Source organism: Otolemur garnettii, unplaced genomic scaffold, assembly GCF_000181295.1.
Source record: "Otolemur garnettii isolate 467f Iridium unplaced genomic scaffold, OtoGar3 scaffold00044, whole genome shotgun sequence".
Taxonomy (NCBI): domain Eukaryota; kingdom Metazoa; phylum Chordata; class Mammalia; order Primates; family Galagidae; genus Otolemur; species Otolemur garnettii.
In genome coordinates, this window is record NW_003852439.1 from 7,714,147 (window position 1) to 7,738,943 (window position 24,797).

The 24,797-nt window shown below is 51.4% G+C and overlaps 2 protein-coding genes across 2 annotated transcripts in view; one reads left to right on the forward strand and one right to left on the reverse strand.

The window, feature by feature from the left end:
* Positions 1-4,330, reverse strand: part of LOC111725590 (intraflagellar transport protein 140 homolog) — a 16,151-nt gene extending 11,821 nt beyond the window's left edge. The window contains exons 1-7 of the mRNA XM_023513800.1: positions 4,100-4,330; positions 3,443-3,633; positions 2,738-2,833; positions 2,413-2,545; positions 2,196-2,339; positions 1,188-1,316; positions 880-1,062 (exon numbers count right to left, since the gene is read on the reverse strand). Of these exons, the coding sequence (XP_023369568.1) occupies positions 880-1,062; positions 1,188-1,316; positions 2,196-2,339; positions 2,413-2,545; positions 2,738-2,833; positions 3,443-3,633; positions 4,100-4,324 (1,101 nt within the window). The 5' untranslated portion in view covers positions 4,325-4,330. The remainder of the gene's footprint in view (positions 1-879; positions 1,063-1,187; positions 1,317-2,195; positions 2,340-2,412; positions 2,546-2,737; positions 2,834-3,442; positions 3,634-4,099) is intronic.
* Positions 4,331-10,471: 6,141 nt separating this feature from the next.
* TMEM204 (transmembrane protein 204) overlaps positions 10,472-24,797 on the forward strand; it is a 24,398-nt gene continuing 10,072 nt past the window's right edge. Inside the window, exons 1-2 of the mRNA XM_003790773.3 lie at positions 10,472-11,328; positions 18,232-18,387. Coding sequence (XP_003790821.1) covers positions 11,049-11,328; positions 18,232-18,387 — 436 coding nt within the window. The 5' untranslated portion in view covers positions 10,472-11,048. The remainder of the gene's footprint in view (positions 11,329-18,231; positions 18,388-24,797) is intronic.

The window sequence follows — 24,797 nt, forward strand, 5'->3', positions numbered from 1 at the left end:
GGCTATTTTTTGGTTGCAGCCATCATTGTTGTTTGGCAGGCCTGGGTCGGATTTGAACCCGCCAGCTCAGGTGCATGTGGCTGGCGCCTTAGCCACTTGAGCCACAGGCGCCAAGCCAAGGATAGATCTTTCTAACCAAGAACACAGCATGTGCCTTTTCATTGTCTATGGGAAAACAGTCTGGCAGGTCCTCAAAAGAGTCAATGTAAAATCACCAGGTGATCCAGGAACCCCACTTCTGGGTAAAGACTCAAACCCTGGGAAGGCAAGGTCTTGAATAGAGACCAGTACACCCATGGCCACCCATGGCCACCAGAGGCAGAACCACCATATACACAGTGTGCTCTCCCAGGCAACAGGATGTTACCCCTAAAAGGAATAAAGCTCTGACACCTGCTATGACATTATGCTTAATGAAACAAGCCAGGCACAAAATACCACACGCGGTCTGATTCCACTTATAAGAGGTCCCACGAGGAGTCAAACTCAAAGGCAGAAGGAAGAAAGGTAGATACGAGGGGCTGAGCAGAAGATTTGGGCATTAGTGTTTAATGGGACAGAGTTTCAGTTTGGAAAGATGAAAGAATTATGGAGATTGGTTGAATAAAAATGTGAATATACTTAATGCTACTGAACAGTGCACTTAAAATGGGTAAGATGATAAATTTTGAGTTATGTGTATCCTCTCCTCCCTACCACAGGAGAGTTCAATTCCCTATCACAACCTGATGATGTGTATAAAGTGGGCAGTGAGCCTGAGCTCGTCCCCAGGGCCCTTCCCCTCCAGGGGAGATGTAGCCAGAGACAGTGAGGCTGTCCTGTTACATTTGTGGGAAAGGTGACCCTGGAGCTGCGGTGCTTGCATGAGCCCTGCAGTACCTTCTTGGCAGCCAGCAGCAGTTCCACCGCCTTCTTGTACTGCCTGTGTTCAATGAAGAAGTCTGAACAGCGGGCTAACAGGGCAGGATCTGACTTCTCATCCAGGTCCTCTGCTATGAGCTGCAAGGCTGCAAACTGCTGGGTAGCAAAGGCCAGCTCCAGGGCCTTGGAGAAGTGGCCAGCCTGTGGATAGTGTGGGCTCTGAGCAGCTGCCCAGCTGTGGGGCCCCCAAAACTGGGCCTTGTACAGGCAGTGTCCCCAGTCTCTGGCAGGAGCCTTGTGCCTGCTGCCCCACTCCCCAGGCTCACCTTGTGGTACAGCATAACTGCCCTATCCATTTGTTCGCCCTTCTCCTCATAGTATCTGGCTGTCTCAATCATGTCCTCTGGTGAGCTTAGCAGGGCCAAGTTCATGAGCTGGTCATCTAAGCCATTCTCCTGTAGGAGGGACAGCTGTTGTAGCTGTGTGTAGACAACTCCTGCCTGGCACCCAGAGCTCACTTAGATTTGTGAACATGGTGAACATGGTCTAAGATGTTACTAAGTGATCTCTGCAACTGCAATTATTTATTTATTTGTTTGTTTTTTGGTTTTTTTTTTTTTAGACAGAGTTCTCAAGCTATCATCCTGGGTAGAGTGCTATGGCATCACAGCTCACAGCAACTCCAAACTCTTGGGCTCAAGAGATCCTCTTGCCTCAGCCTCCCAAGTAGCTGGGACTACAGGTGCCTGCCACAATGCCTGGCTATTTTCTTATTGCAGTTGTCACTGTTGTTTTAGTTGGCCCGGGCTGGGTTCAAACCCATCAGCCTCGGTGTATGTGGCTGGCGCCCTCCCCACTGAGCTATAGGCACTGCCATGCAACTGCAATTTTTAACCAGCACCTTGATGCCGTCCTTGTTCTGACTATGCACCAGGCTTCTCAGACACTTCTTGTTCTGTTTTGTAGAGCATTGTAAGAAATAGCTGACCCCAAATTTTACAGAAGTGAGACCCTGAGTTTTGGGATATTTTTATGAATACAGCATCTAAAAGCTTTATACAAAGGGTCTGCCTATTAGCAAGGCCATAGGTCATGAGCCAGCATCACAACTCGCCCAGGAACCTGGAGCTAGAAAACATAGCACAGCAGCTCTGCTCTGAAAACCACACTGGATGCAGGGGTGAGTGAGGTAGGTGGAGTGGGCAGTGAGTGGGGAGAACCAGCAGGGCAGGAGTGTTTGATACAACTCACAACCGTTCTTGAAAACAGCCAGGAAGTGACATTTTTCCATTTGTCGAGTTGAACCCCCAGAAGCCACCTGTGCCCTGAGTTACCTTACACAGGCGGATGGCATTGTTGAAGGCCTGTGCCCGCGTGTAGAAGTGCACCGCCTGCTTCACCTCCTCCTGGCTCTCGTACTGGCGGGCAAGGTGATATGACGCTGCCCAGTTTCCAGTCTCATTGGCTATTTCAGCTGCCTGGAGAGACACCCACAGAAACTCAGTGGCTTTGCCTCCACCAGCAGGCCAACTCCCACCACAAAGCCCTTACCTTCTGAATGTTGCCCTGGAAGCAGTAGATGCGGACTAGGGAGAAATAGTCCTGTGCCAGTTCATAGTAGTGCAGTGCAGTATCCATTTCTGCCTGACTCTCCAAGTACTGGGCCCACCACCTCCACAGGGTCCTGTGGAGCCCCATAAGCCATAGGTTCCCCATCAGGGCCCTACTCCCACCTGGGGTACCTCCCACCCAGGTCCCCACACCACAGTCAGAGTATGTGACACACGCCCTGCAAATAGGAGACCCACTTTGTGCCCAGGACGCTTGTAAGCAAGGGTAATGAAGCAGGCTCCTGGCCCCCAGTGGGGACACTTACTTGTCTTTCATCTTGTTGATGTAGAGCTCCAGGGACTGCAGGTCCTCTGAGAGCATCCTGGGTACCTCAAAGCGGTGGGTATCTGACTTCTCATAGCTGTGGAGGGAGAAGGCAGGAGGACCTCGTTCTTTCCTACCTCAGCCCCATGATGACCAGATGAGCCAAGAGGCAGTATCACAAGATGCATATCTGAGCGGTGGTATGCCCTGCTGGCAGCTCCAGTAGCCTGCACGTGCACTGTCAGGACGCAGCAGGAGTTTCTTGCAGCGTAGTGACCCTGGGGGCTGGTCCCACCTCAGTGCTACCCACACAATTCCAGATCATGGACACTGAGCTTGGCCAAGGGTACCCTCTGGCAAGGGTAACGTTGTGGCAGGGGCCCAGACAGTGGTTCATTTGCCCGCACAGAGGCACCAAGCCCAACTTGTGCTATAGCACGAGTAATGAGACAGATGTTCTTCTTTAACAGGCCTTAAACCTGAAGTAGGCTGGGGTGTGAGGGAGGAGAGCCAATGGGGCTCTCCTAAAGCTACAGACCCCATGCTACCCTGAAGGCTTTCCAAGGGGATGACTGACAACCCTGAGAGAGACTCTTCCTGAGGACCTCTGTGCGCACCTCACCACAGAGACATTCTGGGCTCACCCCAGGAGCAGTCAGGAAGATGCCTCATGGCCTACAGCACCTTGCCCAGGACCCACACTCACTAACTAAGTGCCAGCCCGCAGTCAGTGCTGGCCTCCAGGTGCTTGGCATAGTTGTAGTAGGTGGTGCGTAAGTGAACTCGGTCATGGAGCTCAGCAATTTCTACGGCTTTCTGCCACTGGTCCGAGGCCTGGTAAAACTTGTTTAGAAGATCATAGCGTTTGCATTTCTTATATAGTTCCTCAGCATCCTCCTGAAGAATAAAGAAGGGTGTCATTGCAATCAGTCTCCCCAAACTGATGCTTCATAAAAAGACTGTTCTAGGGGACATGACAGCTGTCATGAGCTGACCCATCCTGGCACCTCCCATGCCATGAAGCTCACTGACATGCAGGGGCTAGCAGGGTGGTTTCTGCTGCCCAGGAGCTCATGGCAAAGACATGGTGTATTCATGATAAATGTCAGCAGGGCTTTCCTATCCCACAACTGGAAAGCAAGACCAATACACAGCTCAGGGACAGTGGCCCCATCATAACCTGGTAGTTGCTTCACCCCTACCCTGCCTGCCTCCCTGTCACCCTTACACTTTGGGGCTGCTGCACCAAACCCCAGTTGGAGAGAGGCTGCCCAGGGCCCTTGTACCCCCACTGCAGACTCAGGGCAGTGGGTGGAGGTATCAGCTTATTGCCAATCTGTCCCAGAGGTGGCTCCTGACTCACCAGCATGCCCAGTTGTATGGCCAGCATGGCCACTCTGGCCTCCAGCTCTGGTTCCTGCTCTGCCTCCCGCAATGCTCGGGCCCCGCGAGCATGGCCCATGTTCCCCAAGCACACCTTGGCGACGTCCAGCCGCTGGGTCTTCACACACATGCGTGCCATGTTCTCCCAGACAGCCTCACTGCAGGCAGAGAAGGGGCTCCCTGAGCTTCCTGGCCAGTGCTTCATGTCCCACAGGGCCCTGGTCCCTAGGCAATCTGTCAGCACACATGGCCACCAAAAGAGGGGCCTGCATGCAGCCTCACTGCATCGCTCCATGCACAGCAAGACTGTACTGGACACCACGGGCCATTGGCCCACAAGAACAGATGTAACAAAGACTGCCCCAAGTTCCACTGTGGGGGTTTTCAGAGCTTAGGGCCAGAGGCTGCATCTTACAACTTCCCTGATGATGAGCTTTCGAAGGACATGGGAGACAGGGCCCATTAGGAGTCAGAAGAACCTGTGAAGGTCATCCCACTCCTGTGGCTCTCCCCTGTATGACCTGTCCGCCTGCTCGCAGACAATGGCTTCTTTCTTATACACAGAGCTGCCTCAAAGACAGAACCTCCTGTTCTCACCTGAGTGGGAGATGGAAGATGCTGCAGAGCTCTCAGTGAATCAGCCCCTGACGAAGGGGACCCTCAGCCCACCTCCTCTGATAGTCAGAGGGTAGAGCCTGGGGAGCTGGGGACCTGGAGCAGAACTTGCGCCTTAGAGGATTACCCAGCCCACTGCAGGGTCACAGGGTCGAGGTTCCATATCTGAGGCACAGTGCCCAGGAGTCGGCAGCCCCATCACAGACAGCACAAGCCTCAATAAACTACTTGGGCCTCTTTCTAAGGTGTGCTAGTGAGTTCTCCCCTTCTGATGCCAGTCTTGGCCTTCTGCCCTGGATTCCTGCTTAGTAGGTCACTAGGCTTGGTGTAAACCTAGAAATGACTCAGACTGCTAATCTGCAGGGCTTGGGGAAGGCAAAAGTGGCTCTTGACCACCCCTGGGGACACGATACTCTGTGAGAACTGAGTGTTCATGGAAGGCATTGTGCTCATGCCCATTCCCTCCAGAGGCCTGGGAAGTATAATATGCTTTCTGGCCACTCAATTCACAGCAGTCACCATGACCTGGCCTTCCTCAGGGAGCCCTGGCAGATCCTGCCCAGCCTGTGTCTCTAGATCTACAGACAGGGTACAAGGCCTCAGCAGACACCCTCATGTTTACAAAGCAGCTCCCTGAGCAGTGAGAAAGCTTAGGTGTCACCTCCTCCTCCTCTACAACCAGCAGTACTATAGTAACCTTGAGGGGAGGGTCCAAATTCCAAGTTACTCCCTCAGATAAAGTGGCAGTCACAAAGAGCAGTTGCTCCAGGGGGCAGGAGTCTGCTCCCTCCCTACAGGCCATAGAAGTGGTACCAGGGGACTGAAAGGGCAGGCTGCCCAGGAGAGGCGCTCTGCTGTCCTAGGGTGAAGGGGTGTGCATGCCCAGGGCAAGGACTAGCTCATGAGAACAGAGTGCTGAGCCCAGCCCCACTCTGAGAAAGCCACATCTCAAGCTTCCTTTAGATGAATCTGAGTGAAAATCTTTGTAGGATGGGAGCGCTGAGTGGACAGAATTGGCTCTCCCCAGTCCTGAGGCTAGGGTCTATGCCCCAAGTGGACATGCACACACAGCCCATTTCTTTCTCATGGAGGCTGGTTTGTTTTCTTGTCAATTTAGCTTCAGAATTCATATCAGTAATAGTAGTGTCAGGCTGCAGATGCCTGGGACCCACTCAAGCTCCTTCCTTAAAGAGGCTGTTTTAGACTTGGTCATCCAAGGGATTCAGCCAAAGAATCACCTTCTTTTCTTTTTTTCTTTTTTGAGACGGAGCCTCAAGCTATTCCCCTAGGTAGAGTGCCATGGCATCACAGCTCACAGCAACCTCCAACTCCTGGGCTCAAGCGAGTCTCCTGACTCAGCCTCCCAAGTAGCTAGGACTACAGGTGCCCGCCACAGCGCCAGCCATTTTTTGGTTGCAGCCATCATTGTTGTTTGGCAGGCCCAGGCTGGGGATTCGAACCCGCCACCTTAGGTGTATGTGGCTGGCGCCTTCGCTGCTTGAGCCACAGGCGCCAAGCCATCACCTTCTTTTCATTTAAATTTTTCTTTACAATCAGCAGAAAACCACAGCTTATTTTTCTATACTACCCTGAGGGCTGGTTAAATGCATGAAAGACCATAGTAGAGACCAGTTGTTTGTGAACCTCCCAGAAAAAGCTGCCTCCACTGGGGTCTCCTGGCCCTACCCCTGGTCCTGCGGGACATAGGTCACACCCAGCAGATCAGGCTCTGAGAGACCACTGGGTCTAGAAATGCCAGTTAGTGACAGTACATGGAATGCAGGGGTCAAATCTGGAGATTTGAGAAACCAAATTAGAGAAATATCCTGTTCTCACCACATAACTTCTAGTAAATTCTATAGAATGGAGAAAAGGGATATCATAACTCCTCAGAGGCTTCTCATTCTCTCACTTCTCAGTGTTATCTTAGGGTGCTGGGCTGGGAGCTAGTCTCCCAGGCCTATGGCACAAACTGGAGGTGTGAGGTGTACTGACCATTCCATTGGCAACAAAATGCTAGTTTGAGATCAGATCTTTTTTATTCTCCCATTCCAGAATATTTCACATAATTGGAACGGTTTAAAAAGTAATCCATGTTTACTCTCAACTGTCTCCTGAGGCCAGGTGTGTGGCATGGTCAGGGACGGGATGTCCCTCCACACAGAGAGGGTGTGGCTCCCTTTCCTCTGCCTTGTCCTGAAAACAAATGGTTTGTGTCCCATTGAAGTGGAGAACGGCCAGGCTCTGTAGCTCACATGCATAACCAGAACTTTAGGAGGCCAAGAGTTTTTGAGATCTGCCTGGGCAACACAGTAAGACCCCATATCTTAAAAATAACAAGCTGGGCATGGTGGTGGGCACCTGTAGTCCCAGTTACTTGGGAGGCTTGGGGAGAGATGACTTCAGGCCAGGAGTTTGAGGTTGATGATACCATTGCACTCCAGCCTGGGCAATAGAGCCTCTATCTCTCAAAAACAATAACAACAAAGTAGAGAATGGCCTAAATAAGCAGAGAAACCTGGCAACTGACCTGTGAGCCCAGCCAGGATCTCCCATAGGGCAGACTGTGCCCACCAGGGTTAGCTGCTCTTGGGCAGAGGGTTCGGGATAGGAGAAAGAGGCCCAAAGACCTGACTCAGCTTCCTATGGCTCCCTGCACATGTGTGACCAGACCAGGGATATGCCACACTGCTCCTTTCCAGCCCTCCATCCTGTGGTTAGGCCTCTGCCATGCAGGGGTTCTTCCCACACAGGGAAGAGCCTGTGCTTCTGTGTAGCACAGCCAGGCAGACAGATGCTGTAAGTGCCCCTCCAAGAGTGGCCCCAATAGGCTCCTTTGCCTCTGGGCTAAGGCTGTTTTGAGCAAACCATAGGGAGAGCAGAGGCCCCTCACCCAACTGAGGTCAGACTTGCTGGACCCAAAAAGTCAGCTGCAAGTTTCTACGAAAACACATACTGTGTCAAATTGGCTACCAGAACTCTGTCAACCCCCTGTGCAATTCCTGACATTCTCTCCACACACAACTTGCCAAGGATTTGGGATAGCTTTAACTCTAGTGCAGGGTCCTGAGTTTGTGCATCTGACATAAATTCCAAGAAGTAAACACCCTCTGAGTCCCCATCCAAGTCCTGAGAATTTCCTGTTGTCCAGGCCAGTCTGTGGAATGTCACTCACATCTGTACTTCATCAATTCTGAGTGCCTGAAATAAGAAGCAGATGGCAGCATGGCTGCCGGCCCTAAACCAGCCCTGGTCTCTGCAGAGCCCTGTGTGTGCAGAAGCTCTGCTGAGACCTTTTTGTGTCCAGACAGTGAGCAACTAGGGGATTAGCAGCTTGATGTCCCCACCGAAGGGCACACTCACTGTCGCCATTTCTGCTCTGTTAAGGCTACCTCTTTGTTCAAGGATGTGACACAGATGCACATGGGGGGGTGCAGTCAGACTACAAGGCAGACCAAAGACACTCAGTGGCTGGGAGGAGAGGGGGGTCTCTATGGGAACCCTGCCAGGAAAGCCACAGACCTTCTGAGGACAGTGTCACCTCCCAGCAGGACACTCCCACTTCTACCCTCTTGTTTCCAGCCTCCCACAGTGCAGAAGCTAGAAATTGGGGTGCATGGCTGAAAGAACAGGGACCCAGTAGCCTGCCAGGAGCACACCAGCAATGCCAGGAGGGCAGGGCTGGTGATGGAAGCTGTGACCCAGGACTTCACAGCTGCTGACCCTGAGAGTGGGTGCCTGGGCTGTGGCCACATAACTCAGCCCAAGTAAAGGACCAGACAGGGCTGCTCAGGGGCTGTTTCTCCTCTGGGCTTTGGGATGGAACTTCCTTTTTATTGGACATTAGTCATTTAACCATTACCTAAAAATAAGTGATCAAATTAATTAAGGAGGAAATAAATTTGTTCCTACTGGGAACTCTGGGGAAAATTTCCTTTTCTAGACAACCTATAGCACTGTGTGCTTAGGAGCATGGACATCTGAGATGCTGCACTCCACATACTCAGAGGAGGGCACGTGCAGGGACTGTGGATGTCTCTCTGGGTCCTCTGAGGACCCACAGGATGGCTTGGCCGATGCACCACTATGCACTCTCTGTCAAGTTCCTGGTACCAAGAGTGTGACCAAACAGAGGCTGGAGTGAATGGACAAGAACAACAGCAATCACAATTCTGGCCAGGCCAAATGAGAAGGAAAAGTAGTAATAAACTCAAGGGACAGGCTCAGCACCGGTAGCTCAGTGAGTAGGGCACTGGCCACATACACTGAAGCTGGCAGGTTCAAGCTCAGGCCAAGCCTGCTAAATAACGACAACTGCAACCAAAAAATAGCCTGGCATGGCAGACGCCTGTAGTTCCAGCTCCTCGGGAGGCTGAGGCAAGACAATCACTTAAGCCCAAGAGTTTGAGGTTGCTGTGACACCACAGCACTCTACCAAGGGTGACAGTGAGGCTCTGTCTCAAAAAAAAAAAAAAGAAAAGAAAAGAAAAAAAAAGAAACTCAAGGGACAAATCTGCTACAAATGCCAATGGTAAAAATCCTAAAATAGGCAAAATCCCTCAGGGAATCCAAACATTCCTCAGGCTGAGGATTCACCAAGGCTGGTCAGAGACAGGTCAGAAGTCCACCTTTCTGGCATGTACACCTGGTGGGCAGGGTCCCTCGCTTTCCATGTGATGTACAAGCCATGAACCAGTGTGACTAAAAAGACTAATCCTGGGAAATGGGGGTTCTCAGGGCACCCCCAGGCCCGGACATAGGCCATACATGAAGACAGGAAGTGTTCAGTGGCTTCCTGCTCTGGCCTGGAGCCCTGGCACTATAGAGCCCTTTCCGCCCAGTGGCACCTCAGGTATGTGCATTAAGAACTGCTTAGACAGGAGGTAGGACATCTGAAGCCCCAGTGGGCTCTCTGGAGAAGGGACACACCCCTAATATGTCTGTCCACTGGTGCTAAAGGGTTCTCAGCAGACAGAGGAGATCCCTCTGAGCTCCCAGCAGTTTACTTACTCTGTACAACAGCATGCAAAGTTACTTGCCTCACCCCTCATGTGGCCATAGGGGAAGTGATCATTTCATCAGAACAAAGCATGGGCAAGGCCAAAAACCACATTTGCTCCATCCTAGTCCCTGCTGAGTGCTCCACCTAGCACACCCAGAATCCTACCTCTTCTTGTCACCTCCAGCCCAGAGGTGCTCCAAATGTGGTCCCTGACTGGTTCCCAGGCATGTGGTCTTTGTCCCATCCAGAAATACCTCTGTAATGTGTGCCCCCATTGGAGGGCAGGATCCCAGCCATGGGGGCAGGCATGCAGTGGTTATCATGCTGGGGAATAGCTGGATGGTCACCTGGGAGTACAGTCACAAGGTGAGCAACTGGTCCTTAGGGGCTCTTAGCACCCAGGTGTCTATCTCATCCCTAGGCTCTAGGTCTCGGCACAGGGGTCTGCCTCTGAGGCCAGCCAGGCTCCAAGAAGTAGGTGAGGTGGTGGATCTGCTCTGTGCCTTGCATCCCTCGTCTCTCCTCTGGGATAAGCAGGAGGGGTGGGGAAGAGGGGTTAGCCTGGAGCAGGGCCTCAGAAGTCTGCCCAGGCCTTTTCCCATCAGGAAATACATCCTGTTAGTGTCTGGCTGTGGTAGCAGAGCTGCTATTTGTTGCAGTTGGCTACGCCCTCCAGCTCACCAAAACAGCCTCAAAAACAACCATTTCCTCTCTGCTGAGAGACTGAGAAACTCCAGCTCGAGTGCACACACACATACTTCCTTGCTGTGTGTGCTCTGCTTTCCAGGACCTACCATAGGCGGTAGAACACCTGGACAAGGCCCAGGCAGCTAGGGGCAGCTGCCGAACCTGCACTGCTCCCACACCTGCCAGAGTGTGCCCTGGGCCCAGCTCCCGCAGTGCCTGAACTACTTTGTTTTCTGCTGCTGCACAGGAGAGCACACTCCTTTGGCCTCTGCTTCCCAGGAAGACGGCACTCACGATTCTGGATTTGCGCTGGTGCCCCCATTTCTTCCCCAGGATGGGCCTCGCAACAACTGGCTTCAGCACAGGCTCTGCCTTGCTCCAGGTGCAGGAAGGAGGATAAAACAGGGCTATAAGGCAGGCTCACCTGGACAGGTCCTATGGGCCTCTCCCAACATCGACCCCTCCAAGCATCTCCTCTGCCTGGCTGGAGCCTCCTGCGCCACCACCAAGAATGAGTGGCGATGTCCTCTAGGCTTCCCTAGCAGCGCCTCAGCTCTCCCTTGGTGCATAGCAGCTGACTGGGACTTGGGGTTTCTCAGACAGGTGGCAACACCGGCGGTCAGCAATGACTGTCCAGAGACTCGTTGCTGTGGCTGTGCTGGTGGCCCTGGTCTCACTCATCCTCAACAACGCAGCGGCCTTCACCCCCAACTGGGTATACCAGATGCTAGAGGATGGGCGCAAACGCAGCGTGGGGCTCTGGAGGTCCTGCTGGCTGCCAGACTGGGGCCGGGCAGGGCCTGGCCCTGGGGCCAAAGCTGGCCAGGTGGACATCCAAGACTGTGAGGCGCTGGGCTGGGGCTCTGAGTTGGCTGGCTTCCAGGAGTCCCGGGGCACTGTCAAACGTAAGTCTGCTATTTTTCTGTTGCCTTCAGTGTGACCAGGGCCCACGGGAACAGGGAGATATAAGATGCATATTTGGTTAGTGTGGGGGGATGTGAGGGCAATGGTCTCCCAGGGAACCTGGTCTGATGCTCACCCTCTCCCTGGTGAGTTGAGGGTCACAAGACTCTCCTGTCTGACATAGACTCTGTCACTGGCTGCTTTGCACAGGGAATTCATCTTATGCAATTTGGGGGCTTGTTCTCTGCCACTGTGCATAAAGGACAGGTACGTTAATCAAAATAAGGGAAGATATACTGCCTTGGTTGAAAATAAATATTTTTTGGCTGGGTGCAGTGGCTCATGTCTATAATCCTAGCACTCTGGGAGGCCAAGGCAGGAGGATGGCTTGAGGTCAGAAGTTTAAGAGTTTAAGACAAGCTTGAACAAGAATAAGACCCTGTCTCTACTAAAAATAGAAAAGTTAGCCAGGTGTTGTTAGCCAGGTGTGGGGAGGGTACCTGTAGTCCCAACTATCAGGAAGCTCAGGCAAGAGGATAAGTTGAGCCCAGGAGTTTTAGGTTGCTGTGAGCTGTGAATACTCACTGCACTCTACCCAGAGTGATAAAGTGAGATTTTTATTTCAAAAAATAAAAAAGAAAGAAAGAAAATATTTTTCAATAAATGAGAAGCTTGAATATACATGGTTGAACTCTTGACCTCATTCTCATGCTGTCGGGTCTTTACCCTGACAGCAACACAGAGGGAGGCTCCAGGGTTGACTCCAGATGAGGTCCTTGCCATGAGGCCTGCTCTCAGAGCATGGCACTGCCCCACTTCCCTAGCCACGCTTGCTGAAGTGCACTCTGTAAAGCTGTGGCAGGCTCTGTCTTGCAAGCCCCTCAGTCTCTGTCCTAGAACCTCAACATTTTTTTTTTTTTTTGAGACGGAGCCTCAAGCTATTCCCCCTGGGTAGAGTGCCATGGCATCATAGCTCACAGCAACCTCCAACTCCTGGGCTCAAGCGAGTCTCCTGCCTCAGCCTCCCAAGTAGCTGGGACTACAGGCGCCTGCCACAGCGCCGGCCATTTTTTGCTTGCAGCCATCATTGTTGTTTGGGGGGCCCAGGCTGGGGATTCGAACTCGCCACCTTAGGTGTATGTGGCTGGCGCCTTAGCCAATTGAGCCACAGGCGCCGAGCCAGAACCTCAACATTTTAATGTCAGACCTCTCCTCTCTTTGGAGACAACACTACTCTTAAAATGTGGGGGCCATAGGCCATGCCTCAGAGTTCCTGAGTCCTTGGTCAAGGAACTCAGGGAGGGGCTCCAAACCCATTTCACAGGCAAAGAAACTGAGGCTTTCAGAGAACACGTGGCTCAGTCAAGGTCCCACTTGATGCTCCAACCCTCGTCATCGTCGTCTTTTTCTTTGGCAGTTTCTGGCTGGGGCCGGGTTTGAACCTGCCACCTCCAGTATATGGGGCTGGTGCCCTACTCCTTTGAGCTACAGGCACCATCCCCCTGCCCTCTTCTTAAAGATAAAAGCCTGTAAATAATTTCGAAATTTCTATGATGTCTCAGAACTCAGGTGTTTTATGGGAAACCAGGCAAATACAGCTGAACTTGGGCCTCTGTGAGACCTGGCTGCAGAGCTTTCCTTCTGGACTCTGTGACTGTTCTGTACCCAAAGTGCAGGAGGTGGGGTCAGGACTCTCATGTGCTCTGGGACCAGCACTGGCCTCCAAACTGCATAGAGCACCTCCTGCAGTGGGAGGGAGTCCCCCACAGGCCTCCAGCCCAATACCTACATGTGTCCTGGAAACCCTGGATGGGGTTCAGCCCCTGGAGCACTATATGTGTCCACTCCACTACCACTGCGGTCTACCCCAGGGTCACCTCAGGCCCCTGGAGCCCAGCTGCTCCCTGACAGCCCCTCCTCTGCTGCCTTCCAAGGTCTTCTCCTATGACGAATATGAGTCTGCAGGCAGTGACCCTGGATGAATCCAAACAGCATTTGTTCAAATAGCGGAAATGTGTGTGGGAAGCTTCTCATGAATGAGGCTAACAAGACTGCATGGAGGAAAATGAATGGGCTAAATGGGTAATTTTGGTTGCTGACAAAATTCCTAACAAGTTTTATGTGACTAAACACGAGGTGAACAAAGCTGAACTAGGTCAGTGCTCCCTGAGGGAAAACTGCAGACCCTGCTCACAGGCTCTGTCCCCAGGTGAGGAACCTGCTAGTATCTTTCCTATGGATGCAAGTTTTCCCTTCATCTCTCACTCCCACCTTCTCCCCTCAGCAAAACTCATTCCCACAGCACCAACCACTCCACATTGGTCCATGTGGCTTCCCCACAAGCAGTGGCAGCCTTGGTGTACCTATGCCCCCTCCCCTCAACCAAGGGCTGTCACTGGCTAGCACCTTAAATCAGGCCTAGCCTTGGGAGCTCTCCTGCAAAACTCCATCCCATGACCTTAGTGGGTCAGATCAGGTGTTGAGGAGGGCAGTGGCTAGAGTCTGGCTGCCCAGTTGGGGCAGTTTGGGGTTCTCCTCTCTCTGCGCACCTAAGCTGTCCTTTGCTGTCCTTCTTGGAGAACCACTTGACATACAGGATGGGCCTTGTCATCCTATGCCATGGGGCTGCAAGTGCCGGATGGCTCACAATCCTGCCAGAGATCCAACGTGGGGCAGGAGTGAGGGCAGGACAGGATATGGCACATACCACATGCTCTGAGCACAAGTCTCCAGACATCATGTGGGTTGGTGAGGTCCCTCCCCATGGAGCACCTAACAGTGGGAATCACTTGGTACCACAGCACACAAGCACTGCGAGAGACCTCCTGAGGGGGAGGGCTGTCTCCAACATCCTGTGCTCTGGGTGGGGCATCCTGAGCTGCTGGTCCTAGGGTCGTCTAGGCCCTCTGTGCCCTTCCCACACATGCTGGGTCATCCCTGAGAGGACCATGGGGATTCTTTCCATCAGCTGGTTATTATGTAGACCGCAGTGACCAGACACTTTGCTTTCCCTATGAAGAGTTCAGGGGAGAGGGATCCAAGGTCCACTTCCCTATCTAAGTCGGCATTGGCCTCACTTTCTAGTCCCTAGTATCTTTGTCTTGTTTTACATATTTCATCTTTCCATATTTCATGAACTGTCAGGTACAGTAAGTCCTTCTGAGCAAGGTGGCACCCAAAGAGATGCCACATAATTGGTGCAAGGTGGCACCCAGATTATGCCACATAATTGAATCTTGGGGCAGACAAGTGGAGCCCAGCACTCAGGGGGGCCCCCACCCATCTCGTGGGTGGCTGTGCATACACCGGTATCAGACATGCTTCCTGGGGAGGCACTGGACAGGGCATGTGGGCTTCTTTTCCCACTGCTTGGCTGAACACGCTGGACCACATTCTCACTGGCACCTTTAAAGGTCAGGGTGCAACTGTGTAGGGTTACCCATGGCAGCACAAGTGCAGGCAAAGTGCTCTTGAATGAACACCAGGCTCTGGCTCTAGAAAGAGCCCTCTGGGTATCTTTCTGTATCCCTCAGAGGAAGGTAGCTCAGCTAGAAGCACTGCCTGTCCTGGTATGGTGGTGGTGGGGTCTTTGGGTATTCCCTGCAGTAGTCCACAGAAACCTGGGGATGCAGGCAGAGGACCCCAACCCCACACAGCGGCTTGGGGGATGGGCCATCACAGAGAGCCTCAGCTGTGGAGTGTGGCACAGGCTGTGAGCTCGCAGTTGCCAGGAAGGGTGGCTGGGAGAGCAGGGCTGGGCAGAAGGATGGGCCCACAGTTGGGTCTGAGCCATTCCTGGCTCCTGGGAGTCTCAGTCATCTCGCTCCACTGTGCCACACAGTGGGGCCGCACTCTACAGTGGCCCTGGCCCTGCCTGCCCCACTGCCCACCAGTCATTCCCACCTTCAAGGCAGAGCGTGGAACCTCTGTTGTCTCTTACTGTTAATATTCCATAGTATTTTAATACCCCTCCAATTTTATGATATTTTAGAGCATCAGAGCCTTCCAGATGGTCATATAAATAGTAAAAATAATTACAAAGTGTAAAGATGACAGAACATTATGCAGAACACCAACCTTCACAGGACAGTTACAAAGTTTTCCAGATGGCTAACACCTGGACGGGATACTTTCAAAATATGGAGGCCTGAGTGTGGTCTCCTGTGTGCTATGTCTGGTCATGTCAGGGCTAGCTGTGAGAACCAAGTGTGTCCCAGCTCCTGCCCACCTCCCTGCATAGGCCCCAGTGCACTCAGCCTTGGGGGAGGTGAGGATGCTGAGATCGTGGTGGTCTCATGCTCTGGGTCCCAGCAAGGTGCAGGAGGGCAGGTGGTGGTGGCAGTCCTCTGGCAGGCAGTATGCTCTCTCTGCTGCACTTTCTAGCTTCCCAGCAGCCTGGGGGCTTCTGTGCTGGTGTTACAGCACCAGGCTAGAGGGACCTGGGGAAAAGCCTTGCATCTAAGTGGGTGAAGTGAGTTCCCTCAAACTCCAAATGACAGGAGGGGATGCCATGGAGGGAGGCAGCTTGAAATACAATGGGCAGGACAGGTTGATCCTTGGAGGCAGGAAATGACACATTATCAAAAGACTGTGACGCCACAAGCCTAAATATAGATGCGTAATGCCAAGGAGCATGAATCAGACACCACCCAGCCTGAGATGGGTAGGTCCATGCAGGGCTCCTCACAGAGACACTGCTCACACAGTATAGGACACTCTATTCTCACGGTGGTGGCTTATCCCAGCTGCTCTCATGGTCTGAGAAAGACCTGAAGGAACAGGGCTACTTCATGGCGGACAGTGAGAAGTTTTAAGTAAACCTCATTCACATTCCACGCTCCTGCTGGCCTGGTGAAGGGAGGGATTTCTCCTCCTCAGTTTCTCTACAATGCTACTGCTGAGCCTGTGTGGCAGCAATGCTCAGACAAAAGGCAGCTCTCCAGGGCAGAGCCAGGCAGTGCATAAAGGCCTCCGACCAGCAAGAAAATTCTCCTGAGGCCTATGGACGCTCATGGAGAGGCAGGTTCAGCCACTCTGAATAGTGGCCAGCCCCCAGCTTGGGCCATCAGAAGGGTAGAGGAGGGGCATGGGGGTCTGCCTTTTGTCTGTGGGTGAGGGTGCCTGGGAGGGTACAGCTTCAGGGACTTGATGGATTCAGAGGAGGCGACACAGCAGGAGTTGACGGGGTGGACAGGTGCCACAGCCCCAGGGCAGAGCTGCCTGTTGTGTGCCAGCACCGTGGCAGAACATACACCAAGGCATTCTGTCAGGGAGGGTGGGGAGACATTTCTTGTGATGACAGCTGTATGGGGCAGGGGTCGGGGCAGAGAGCAGAGCCCAGCACAAGGTGAGCAGTGGCAGGTGCCAAGCCCAAGGAACCAGGCTGGTGAGGCATGCATGTGACTACTCATGACCTGTGAAGTCAAATTCCATTTCAATAAACATTTAGGTTGAACCAAATGGAACTGCTGATAGTGGCAACAGTCAAGCTATACTTCTAGCCATTTAAAAACTCGTGAAGGTAAAGCAGCATGCACATTCCCAAGCATCCTAGGCCAGCGCACCTGCCACCTGGTGTGTAGGCACTGCTGACTGCACCTGCTGACTTTGGCTTCCCACGACACTCTCTGTGAGCAGGCAGCCAGGTGCCCAGAAGTCTCTGGGGACAGGGCATCCCTTGCTGACTCAGGTCAGTCACACAAACAGGCCACTTCTCCAGCACAGGAGATGCCAGGCCAGCCTCCATGCTATCCTCATTCCCATCTCTGCCACCTTGTAGGACAATACAGCAGCACCCCAGAGGCGTGACACCTTCAGGGTTCCTGGAAAATCCCACTGCTTCTTGCTCACTTCTTACATATGTGATTATGGCATTTTCAGTGACCCAATCTTGAACAGCAATGGTCTATTTCTCAAATGCCTGTGTCAATTTTCCTGAAGAGTACCTAGAGATGTCTAGGCAGGCTGTTTAAAAAGTGTTCCTATTTGCAATGACTTAAACTTTGTGAACCAGAACTTCCTAAATATTGTTCAATCAAAATGGGTACAGAAATAGCGGCTGGAGAATGTATGAGGCAGTTATCCCATGCACCACATCTGCTCTGACACTGTGTTCGGCAGTGGACTCACTGCCTGTTTGGGAGTGCACTGGAGCCCATGCACACACACACACTTGTCAAGTACTATCTCACCATTGCTTGGTTTTATTTGGGAGAGGATAAAGCTTCTCTGCTTCAGAGACCCAAATAGCCTTGTCCCTGCAGGTAATACCCACTCCCTGTGGCTCACCCACAGAAGACTATCTTCCCCAAACTTGTGACTCTGTCCTCTGCCTTCCTGCCTCCAGCATCCAGGGTGTGGGTGGTGAGCAGAGAAGGCAGGCCTGGGCCACCAGTGAGGGGAAGTGTCCACCAGCTCTGGCCACAGGCAGGGCAACTCAGACCCAGGGTTGGTTCCCGCTCTGCTCCTGGCAGGATGGAAGGACCCAGACAAGCCCTTATCCCAGGGATGGGAAAGTTGATGGCACTAAGTGGCACTGACATGTAGCTGGCCCACAGCAGACTCTCCTGTCAGCTCGGTGCCTTTGTCAGTAGAATTAAACAGTAATCAGGACACCAGCACGGTGACCCAAGTGTGCACTTGCCTTTCCCTTGCCAACCCTCAAAGGAGCATTGTGTCAAACCAAGAGGAATGACTGTTTTAAGCAAGGTTGGGGCCAGGAGGCGCCTCTAGTGGTCAAAGAGATACAGGGGCTCTCAGGCCGGTGAGGGGAGGCCATTGTGCTTCAAAAGGCTCTGCAGTAGCCTTTTTGAAGGCATTAAAGACATTAAGAAAATTGTCATGGGACCAGCCTGGCTTGTAGAGCCCACCAGTGCTAACCACATATTTTCTCCCCTCACCCACAGTGCAGTTCGACATGATGAGAGCCTGTAACCTGGTTGCCACAGCAGCGCTTGCCGCAGGCCAGCTCACCTTCATACTGGGGCTCACAGGCCTGCCCTTGCTGTCGCCTGATGTCCAGTGCTGGGAGGAGGCCATGGCTGCTGCATTCCAGCTGGCAAGTAAGTACCTTAGGCAGGTGTGCCCTTAGCTATCATCAGGACTGGCAGGCTCATCATGGCCTTCAGATGGCCATGGTGGTGGTGGGGTCCTCTAGGGCCTTTGGTGGTCTGAGGGGGAGCTACGGGTATACCTCTGTGTATGGCCACAGGGCTACTGAGAGTCCCTTGGGGCATCTTCCTTCCCTACCTGCTGCCATGGATAAAACAAAACAGAAACCCACTTTGCCCCACGTGGCTTTGTGTCTCTGAGACATCCTCTCCCATTCTAAATCCTGAGTCACATACCAAGACTAGGCCTTGCTCTTCTAAATGGTGGGATTTGAGATTTGGTGGACCCTTCTGTAGCCCACATGGAGCTACCTGGGTCACTCACCTCCCTTGATAATGCGCCAGCCAAGAAGGGCAAGTCAGCCTAATCTGGGCTGAGAGGGAAAGCACAAAGCTCTGCAACCCCCAATGGCTCTGCCACCTCCCAGCTAAGATGCTAAGAGCACGAATGGGGAGGTATCACAAACAGCTTCCAGGGATCTTCTGGGGCCAACCCAGGCCTATTCTAAGAGCAGTATAAGACCAAGTAGAGAACATGCTAGCACATCATAGAAGGCCCAGTGGACAGTAAGGCATGTGATGCCCCTGCCTGACTCTGACACAGATGCTTCCCTGAGTCCTACAGGAGTGTGGGGGGTCAGAAGGCCTGAAGCAAGGCCAGGGGGCCAGATGTATGGTGCTGGGCCCACAACACCTGGGTCCACCTCTGTTACTCTGGGGCTGACATGGGCTAGGGCATGAGAAAACCTTGCTGTCTTTAAAAGTGAGAGAAATAGAATTGTCATTAATAATCCATAAATGTTCTGGGGGAGTTCTAGACAAATGGTGGAATCCATAGCAGCCATCCAGCCAGGACCTCAATCGACCAGAGGTTTTCCTCCCAGCGCTGCCCTGTCTTGCTGGCTCAGAGTTTGAAGGCTTATGGATGAGAGCCAAGATCAGGATTCCTGCTGCTGACATCAGCTCAGTGTCTATGAAGGGACCCCATCAGCACAGGGCCAGTATGGGCAGGTTTTAGCAGACCCACTTTCCTTTCCTTCTTGGTACAGAACCATAGCACCTCCCAGCACTGGACAGGAGAACCGGCAGGGAATCTGAAGTAAATCGTTTGAGGAAATAATGAATCCTGGGCTCTTATCTTTCTTGAGAAATACAATTTCTAGAATGAGGCCTACCGGGCTCATGTGATGGAAAGTACCCCAGGAGAGTTAGGACGTCGGGCTGTCCTGAGCACTGTTGTGGCAATGTTGTCCTGGGCCAGTCAGTTCCCCATGAGGCTTTGGTAGAAGAAAACAGGGCTTAGCTTCAGAATTGGAACTGTATCCTGGCTCTGTCCCCATCATACTCTGTCCCCATCAGTATGAACTTGGGCATACCCTGAGCCAACATGAGTCTCAGTTTACACAAGTGTGAAACTGGGTGCTCTCTGCTCCCCACTGATTGTGAGAACTAATGAAATGGCTCAGTTCTGTCCTCTACCTCCTCCATAACTGTGGTGAAAACATGAGATTCCAGGGGACAGGGCTCATTCAGGAAGCCGCCCATGTTGCCCTCAGCTGACCTCAGGGCCATAAAACAGAGACAGTTTTCAGTCATCCAGAGACCACTAGTCTCTATCACATGTGACTATCTGAAATTCCATCCTTTAAAAAAGGAAATGGAAGATCTGGAAAATGTGATTAGGAAACACTGGGCTAAAAAATGAAGGTATTTTAGTGGTAAAAAAGAAACAAAAGAAATTGGTTTTGATTCTTAAAATAACTCCTTCTAGCAGGATAATCAAATTGAATATTGTATTTCTTAATAAATCTTGAGAGTCTTATTTGGAATTATTAGGAGAACTGCCAGTAGGTTTGGCATGTTGAAAATGATAAGCTTACTTTCTCTGCAAACTCTTATTTCAGGACAAGGTAGTGGTGTTTTCAAATAACATTTGTTTAGCAATCAAAATGGAGAAAAGCACCCCAATTAATGCAAATCATTGTCCCACAGCAGACTCAGGGATGCTGCTAAAGGTCTCCTTAGGGCCATGTCCTAGAGGATTGGGGAACTGGTGACAGGGATGGGTACTGTGCTCCCCTCTCCTGAGTATTTCCAGGTCAGTACAACCTGTGACAAGGTTGGACCAGGCTCTGTTCAAAAACCACCAGACAGGTGGTGGCCAGGGGGAAAGGCCAAAAGTACCGGGTGATGGCCCTTGGCATTTCAGGCAGCTATTCTCTCCCCCTCAGTGTCCAACCATCACCCCTAAAAGGTCTGTTTTGCCCAAAAAGGAAATGCATTTGGCCCTGTTTAGACTGGCTTCATTGACAAACAGGACGGAGAGCAGCTATGTGCCTTTCTTCTATCACGCTGCTAATTTTAGAGCTGAGTTTTTTTCCTGTGCTTGGGGAGAGACTGGAGGGCGCCAGGATGTCCTGTCACAGGACGAGGAAACGCCTGCTATTACCTGTTATGCAAGCGGACCTCAGTCCCAGCACCAGGCCGAGGTGGGTGAGCAAGGGGTAGGATGCTCATAAAAAGAGTAAGGGAAAATACATAGTATCGCTGGGGAGGCAGGAGGATGCCACATACCTAGAAGGAGACTCCGTTATCCTAGAACAGGGAGCGTCATGGTCTGTGCTTTCCCTTGTTTGTTCCATCAGCCTCTTTGGGCACCAGGGCTACGCTCAGCACCACACCTGGGTTGTGAAGGGACTACCCTGCTCCTCAGGGCTGTGGCCTCCTCTTCCTGCCCTGAGCCCGAGAGAAGGCACTTGAGGCATGCAGGGCCTGCCATATGGGCATGTCCCCTCTCACTCTCCTCAGCTATATGGCTGCAGAGCTCATCTGCTCATACCACAGGCCTTTTTCTCTCTCATCACTCTGCCTTCCTTCCTTGTCAATGCCTCTTCTCTTTTCTCTACTGTACTCTGGCCTTTGCATGTTCTATAGTCTTGCTGATTTGGGTCGACAGGTGCAGAAAGTGAAGGAGTGTTGACTGGGATCAGGGCAGGTGACCTATGAAAGGTATGAAGATCATTACAGCTTCTGATTACTGCAGCCACCCCCTGGCTCTGGCACCAGACACTGGAACACTATGGGGAGCAGGGCAGAAAGCTGAGTGACTCCTTAGCTCTCTGTGGTTCATGAGAATGTTCTAAGCTCTCAAGTGTGTCCCAGTTGCAAGCTGCTGGGTTTACTCTGCTCAGCCATGAGTCCCTTCACTTTGGTGCCATCTGTGTGGTGGGGAGAGTGATCACTTGGACCCACAGATGTGCTGTCTTTTAACTGCTGGGTGACACTCACGCTGAGAAGTGCTCAGTTCCAAAGTGTGGCGAATGTGCTCATTGGTGCAGGCCATGGGTTCTCCACAGGGCCTGCGAGCACTGAGGCATAGGGAGAGCCCCACCAGGCACTTCTGCTGTCCACCCTGGGTGGGCAAGTGTCCTTCTTGGTGGGGACTCTGCCGGGCTCTGAATGTTCCTACTGTAGTACTCTCCTACCTGCTCCTCTAGTTCTTACACAGCTACCCTGTGCCTTGCTTTCTCTGCCCAGGACTAACTGACCAAGGTTGGCCTACATTATTAGATGGGACAATATAGTGGCCAGCCACACAAGACTGTACTTGGGTCAAGCAGCATCTTCAAAGGGCAACTCTTTTGCCATGACTGGAGCCACCAGGGCAACTGTGCTGCCTAGCAGAATCCAGATAGAACCATGGCCATGCCATGGGGTCAATCTGGTGAGGTCACAGCCACCCCCTTGGTCATCGCCCACATGTACTCTCCTGTATCTGTGTGAGGACCTGTGGCTTCCTTGCTACAAGACTGTTGGCTTAGCAGGGTCCCCCTCTGTCTGGAGCTGTGGCCTGGCAGATGAGAGTGATCCTGATGACAAAGGCTCTGCTTCCCACCTCCTTCCACCTTTAAAACAATCTTTTGTCTCCATTACCATTATAATTTGAAAAATGATGGCATATAACAAAATAATCCCAATTACTACCTCAAGGACATTAGAAACCAAGGACACAGGATGATACCAATCTGTTTCCATGATAACCAGTGATACTCTGAGAAAAAGCTAACTTGCAGAAGTCAATTTTTTTTTTTTTTAACAGCCTTCCAAGTGGTACTTAGGTTTTCCTTGGGAACATTCTCCAACAATTTAAAATCTTCTATGGAAGCTAACAGATAGGCTCAAGCCTTCACACCATAGAGGGCTGTTTTTCCCGAGCAGATGAATTTGAACTTGTTCATTTTCTAACTGCTAACACCTCAATTTTCATAGGTTGGCACTTCAGAGTTAGTGTCATCTGCAAACGGCGATGTTTCACTGTACATGCTTCCATAGCTGACGGACATAAATGTTCACCAAGATCACTTCCAACACTGCACTCAGGACACTTTACTTCCTGGCTCTGCTAGCTCCCTCCCCACAGCACAGGTCCCTCAAGTTCCAGTAAGATGACTCTTAAGAGTTATCCTCTCAGGATGACATGAGGCATGCAGGGCCTGCTATAGAGGCATGTCCCCTCTCATTCTCTTCAGAGAGTATTATGGGCCCTAAGCAAAGGCACCTAGGAGCCATACCCAGCTTCATGTCTGCCGGCTTTCTTCCTCCACTTCTGTAACTCTCTACATTTGTTCTAATGTGCAACCAGGGGATTACAGGCGTTGCCTTGCTCCTTCCCTGTATTCTGTTACCCAGAAACAAATAAATTGCTTTCAAAGAAAAAAAAAAGATTTATTCTTATGCTGGCAAAACTTATACACACATTAACGGCCCACAGTCCACCCTCTAAAGATGCTAATTTATCAGTCCTCAAGCGGTCAGTGGAGATAAGTACTTACTGAACTGGCATCTTGTGAGCTAGAGAAGAATTCTGCTGTTTCCACAGGTGCAGGGCTCTTCTCCAAGAAATATAACATTTTTTGTTTGTTATAAGAAGGCAGTACTTTGCTTGGTCTAGATCATTCACTTCTCTGTCTTTTGTCCCCAGTCTCTGCCCAACCACATCTGCCTTTCTCTTCCTTTCACCTTCCCCTACTGCTAAGAATGCTGTGTAGCTTTGCACTCCCAGGAATCCTACACTTGTCTCTCACCTTTCCCTTCCCAGTTACCTCCCTCTAGAGAGAATCATTTGGATCCCCTTCTTTCTGCTCACAATTAGAAACTGCCAACTACAAAGGGGCCCGAGATGCTGTGAGTCTGTCTGTCCCAAAAAGCTCCTCTGCAGGGCCCCTCTACTTATGTCACCTGTGGGTATATTTGACAGTCTCTCCAAAAGGAAGGCCTTGTGACAGAAGCTGAAGCCCTGGGAAGCAGGCAGGAAGGAAAGGAGAGGGAAAAGGGCTGTGGGGCTGGCTAAGCTGTAACTCACACCGCTGGCGGCTGGCTCACAGGAAGAGGCTGTTTGCTTTGGCAATATAACTTCATGAAGATGGAATTGATTCCATGTGCACAATTTAGTATGTTTGTTAAAACTCTTCCCTTAGATTTGTTTCTAGAAAACTGATTAAGTTTTGGGAGAAAAATCTTTAAGGGAAAGAACAATGGGAAGAAAGGGACCTTCACATCAAGACAGTGACAGAAATGCCTGTAGCCAGCCCATCTCCCAGCAGAAAAGTCTATGGGTGTGAAAGGCTGCTTTATTCCAGAGCAACATCCATAGCACAGCACTATTACCCAGTGAGTGTATGTGTGCCTCTGTAGTCCCATATTTTCATTTACCTTTTACTGCTGACACACAGATCACACGAAAGATTCCCTCAGGCCACGTGTCTACTTAGTGCACATACATAAACTTTTCTCTGTCAGTCAGCATAGGATCTGGATGATTGTCAACCACAAGAGCCAACAACAATCTCTAACAGCTATGCCCCCAGAGCCTGTGTCTCTGGCCAGCCTCATCCTGATAGCCCTGGTGTGCTCAGATCCATGCAGGTGCCTCATGAGGTTCATGGCCTGAGCCCAGTGTTCTGGTGGGCTCTTTGTAATCTCACTGGTGTATGAAAGGACTGTTCTACATTTTTAAACTCTTTTTCTGTCTTCTAAGTTGTATCAAAGTAAAATGGAAGTCAACACTGGTCTTTACACAAAATAAGTAATATAAATATAAAATTTTAGCTAACCTTTTTCATACAAGGTATAGCTATAAACTTTTCTTTTCTACTACTCTAGTAATAATAAGGGCCAACAAAAGTATAGCCCCTGAATTACGCTACCAGTTAGAAAAGTGAGACACCCAGAACTCCGCTCAAAACTAGCCCAGTGCCACTTATTGCTAGATTTTCAGTAAACAGTTTTCAAGACTAACAATGAGAGGCAGGGACCTGACTTGTTTATCTTACCTTGTAAACAAGGTATCACCTATCAGACTT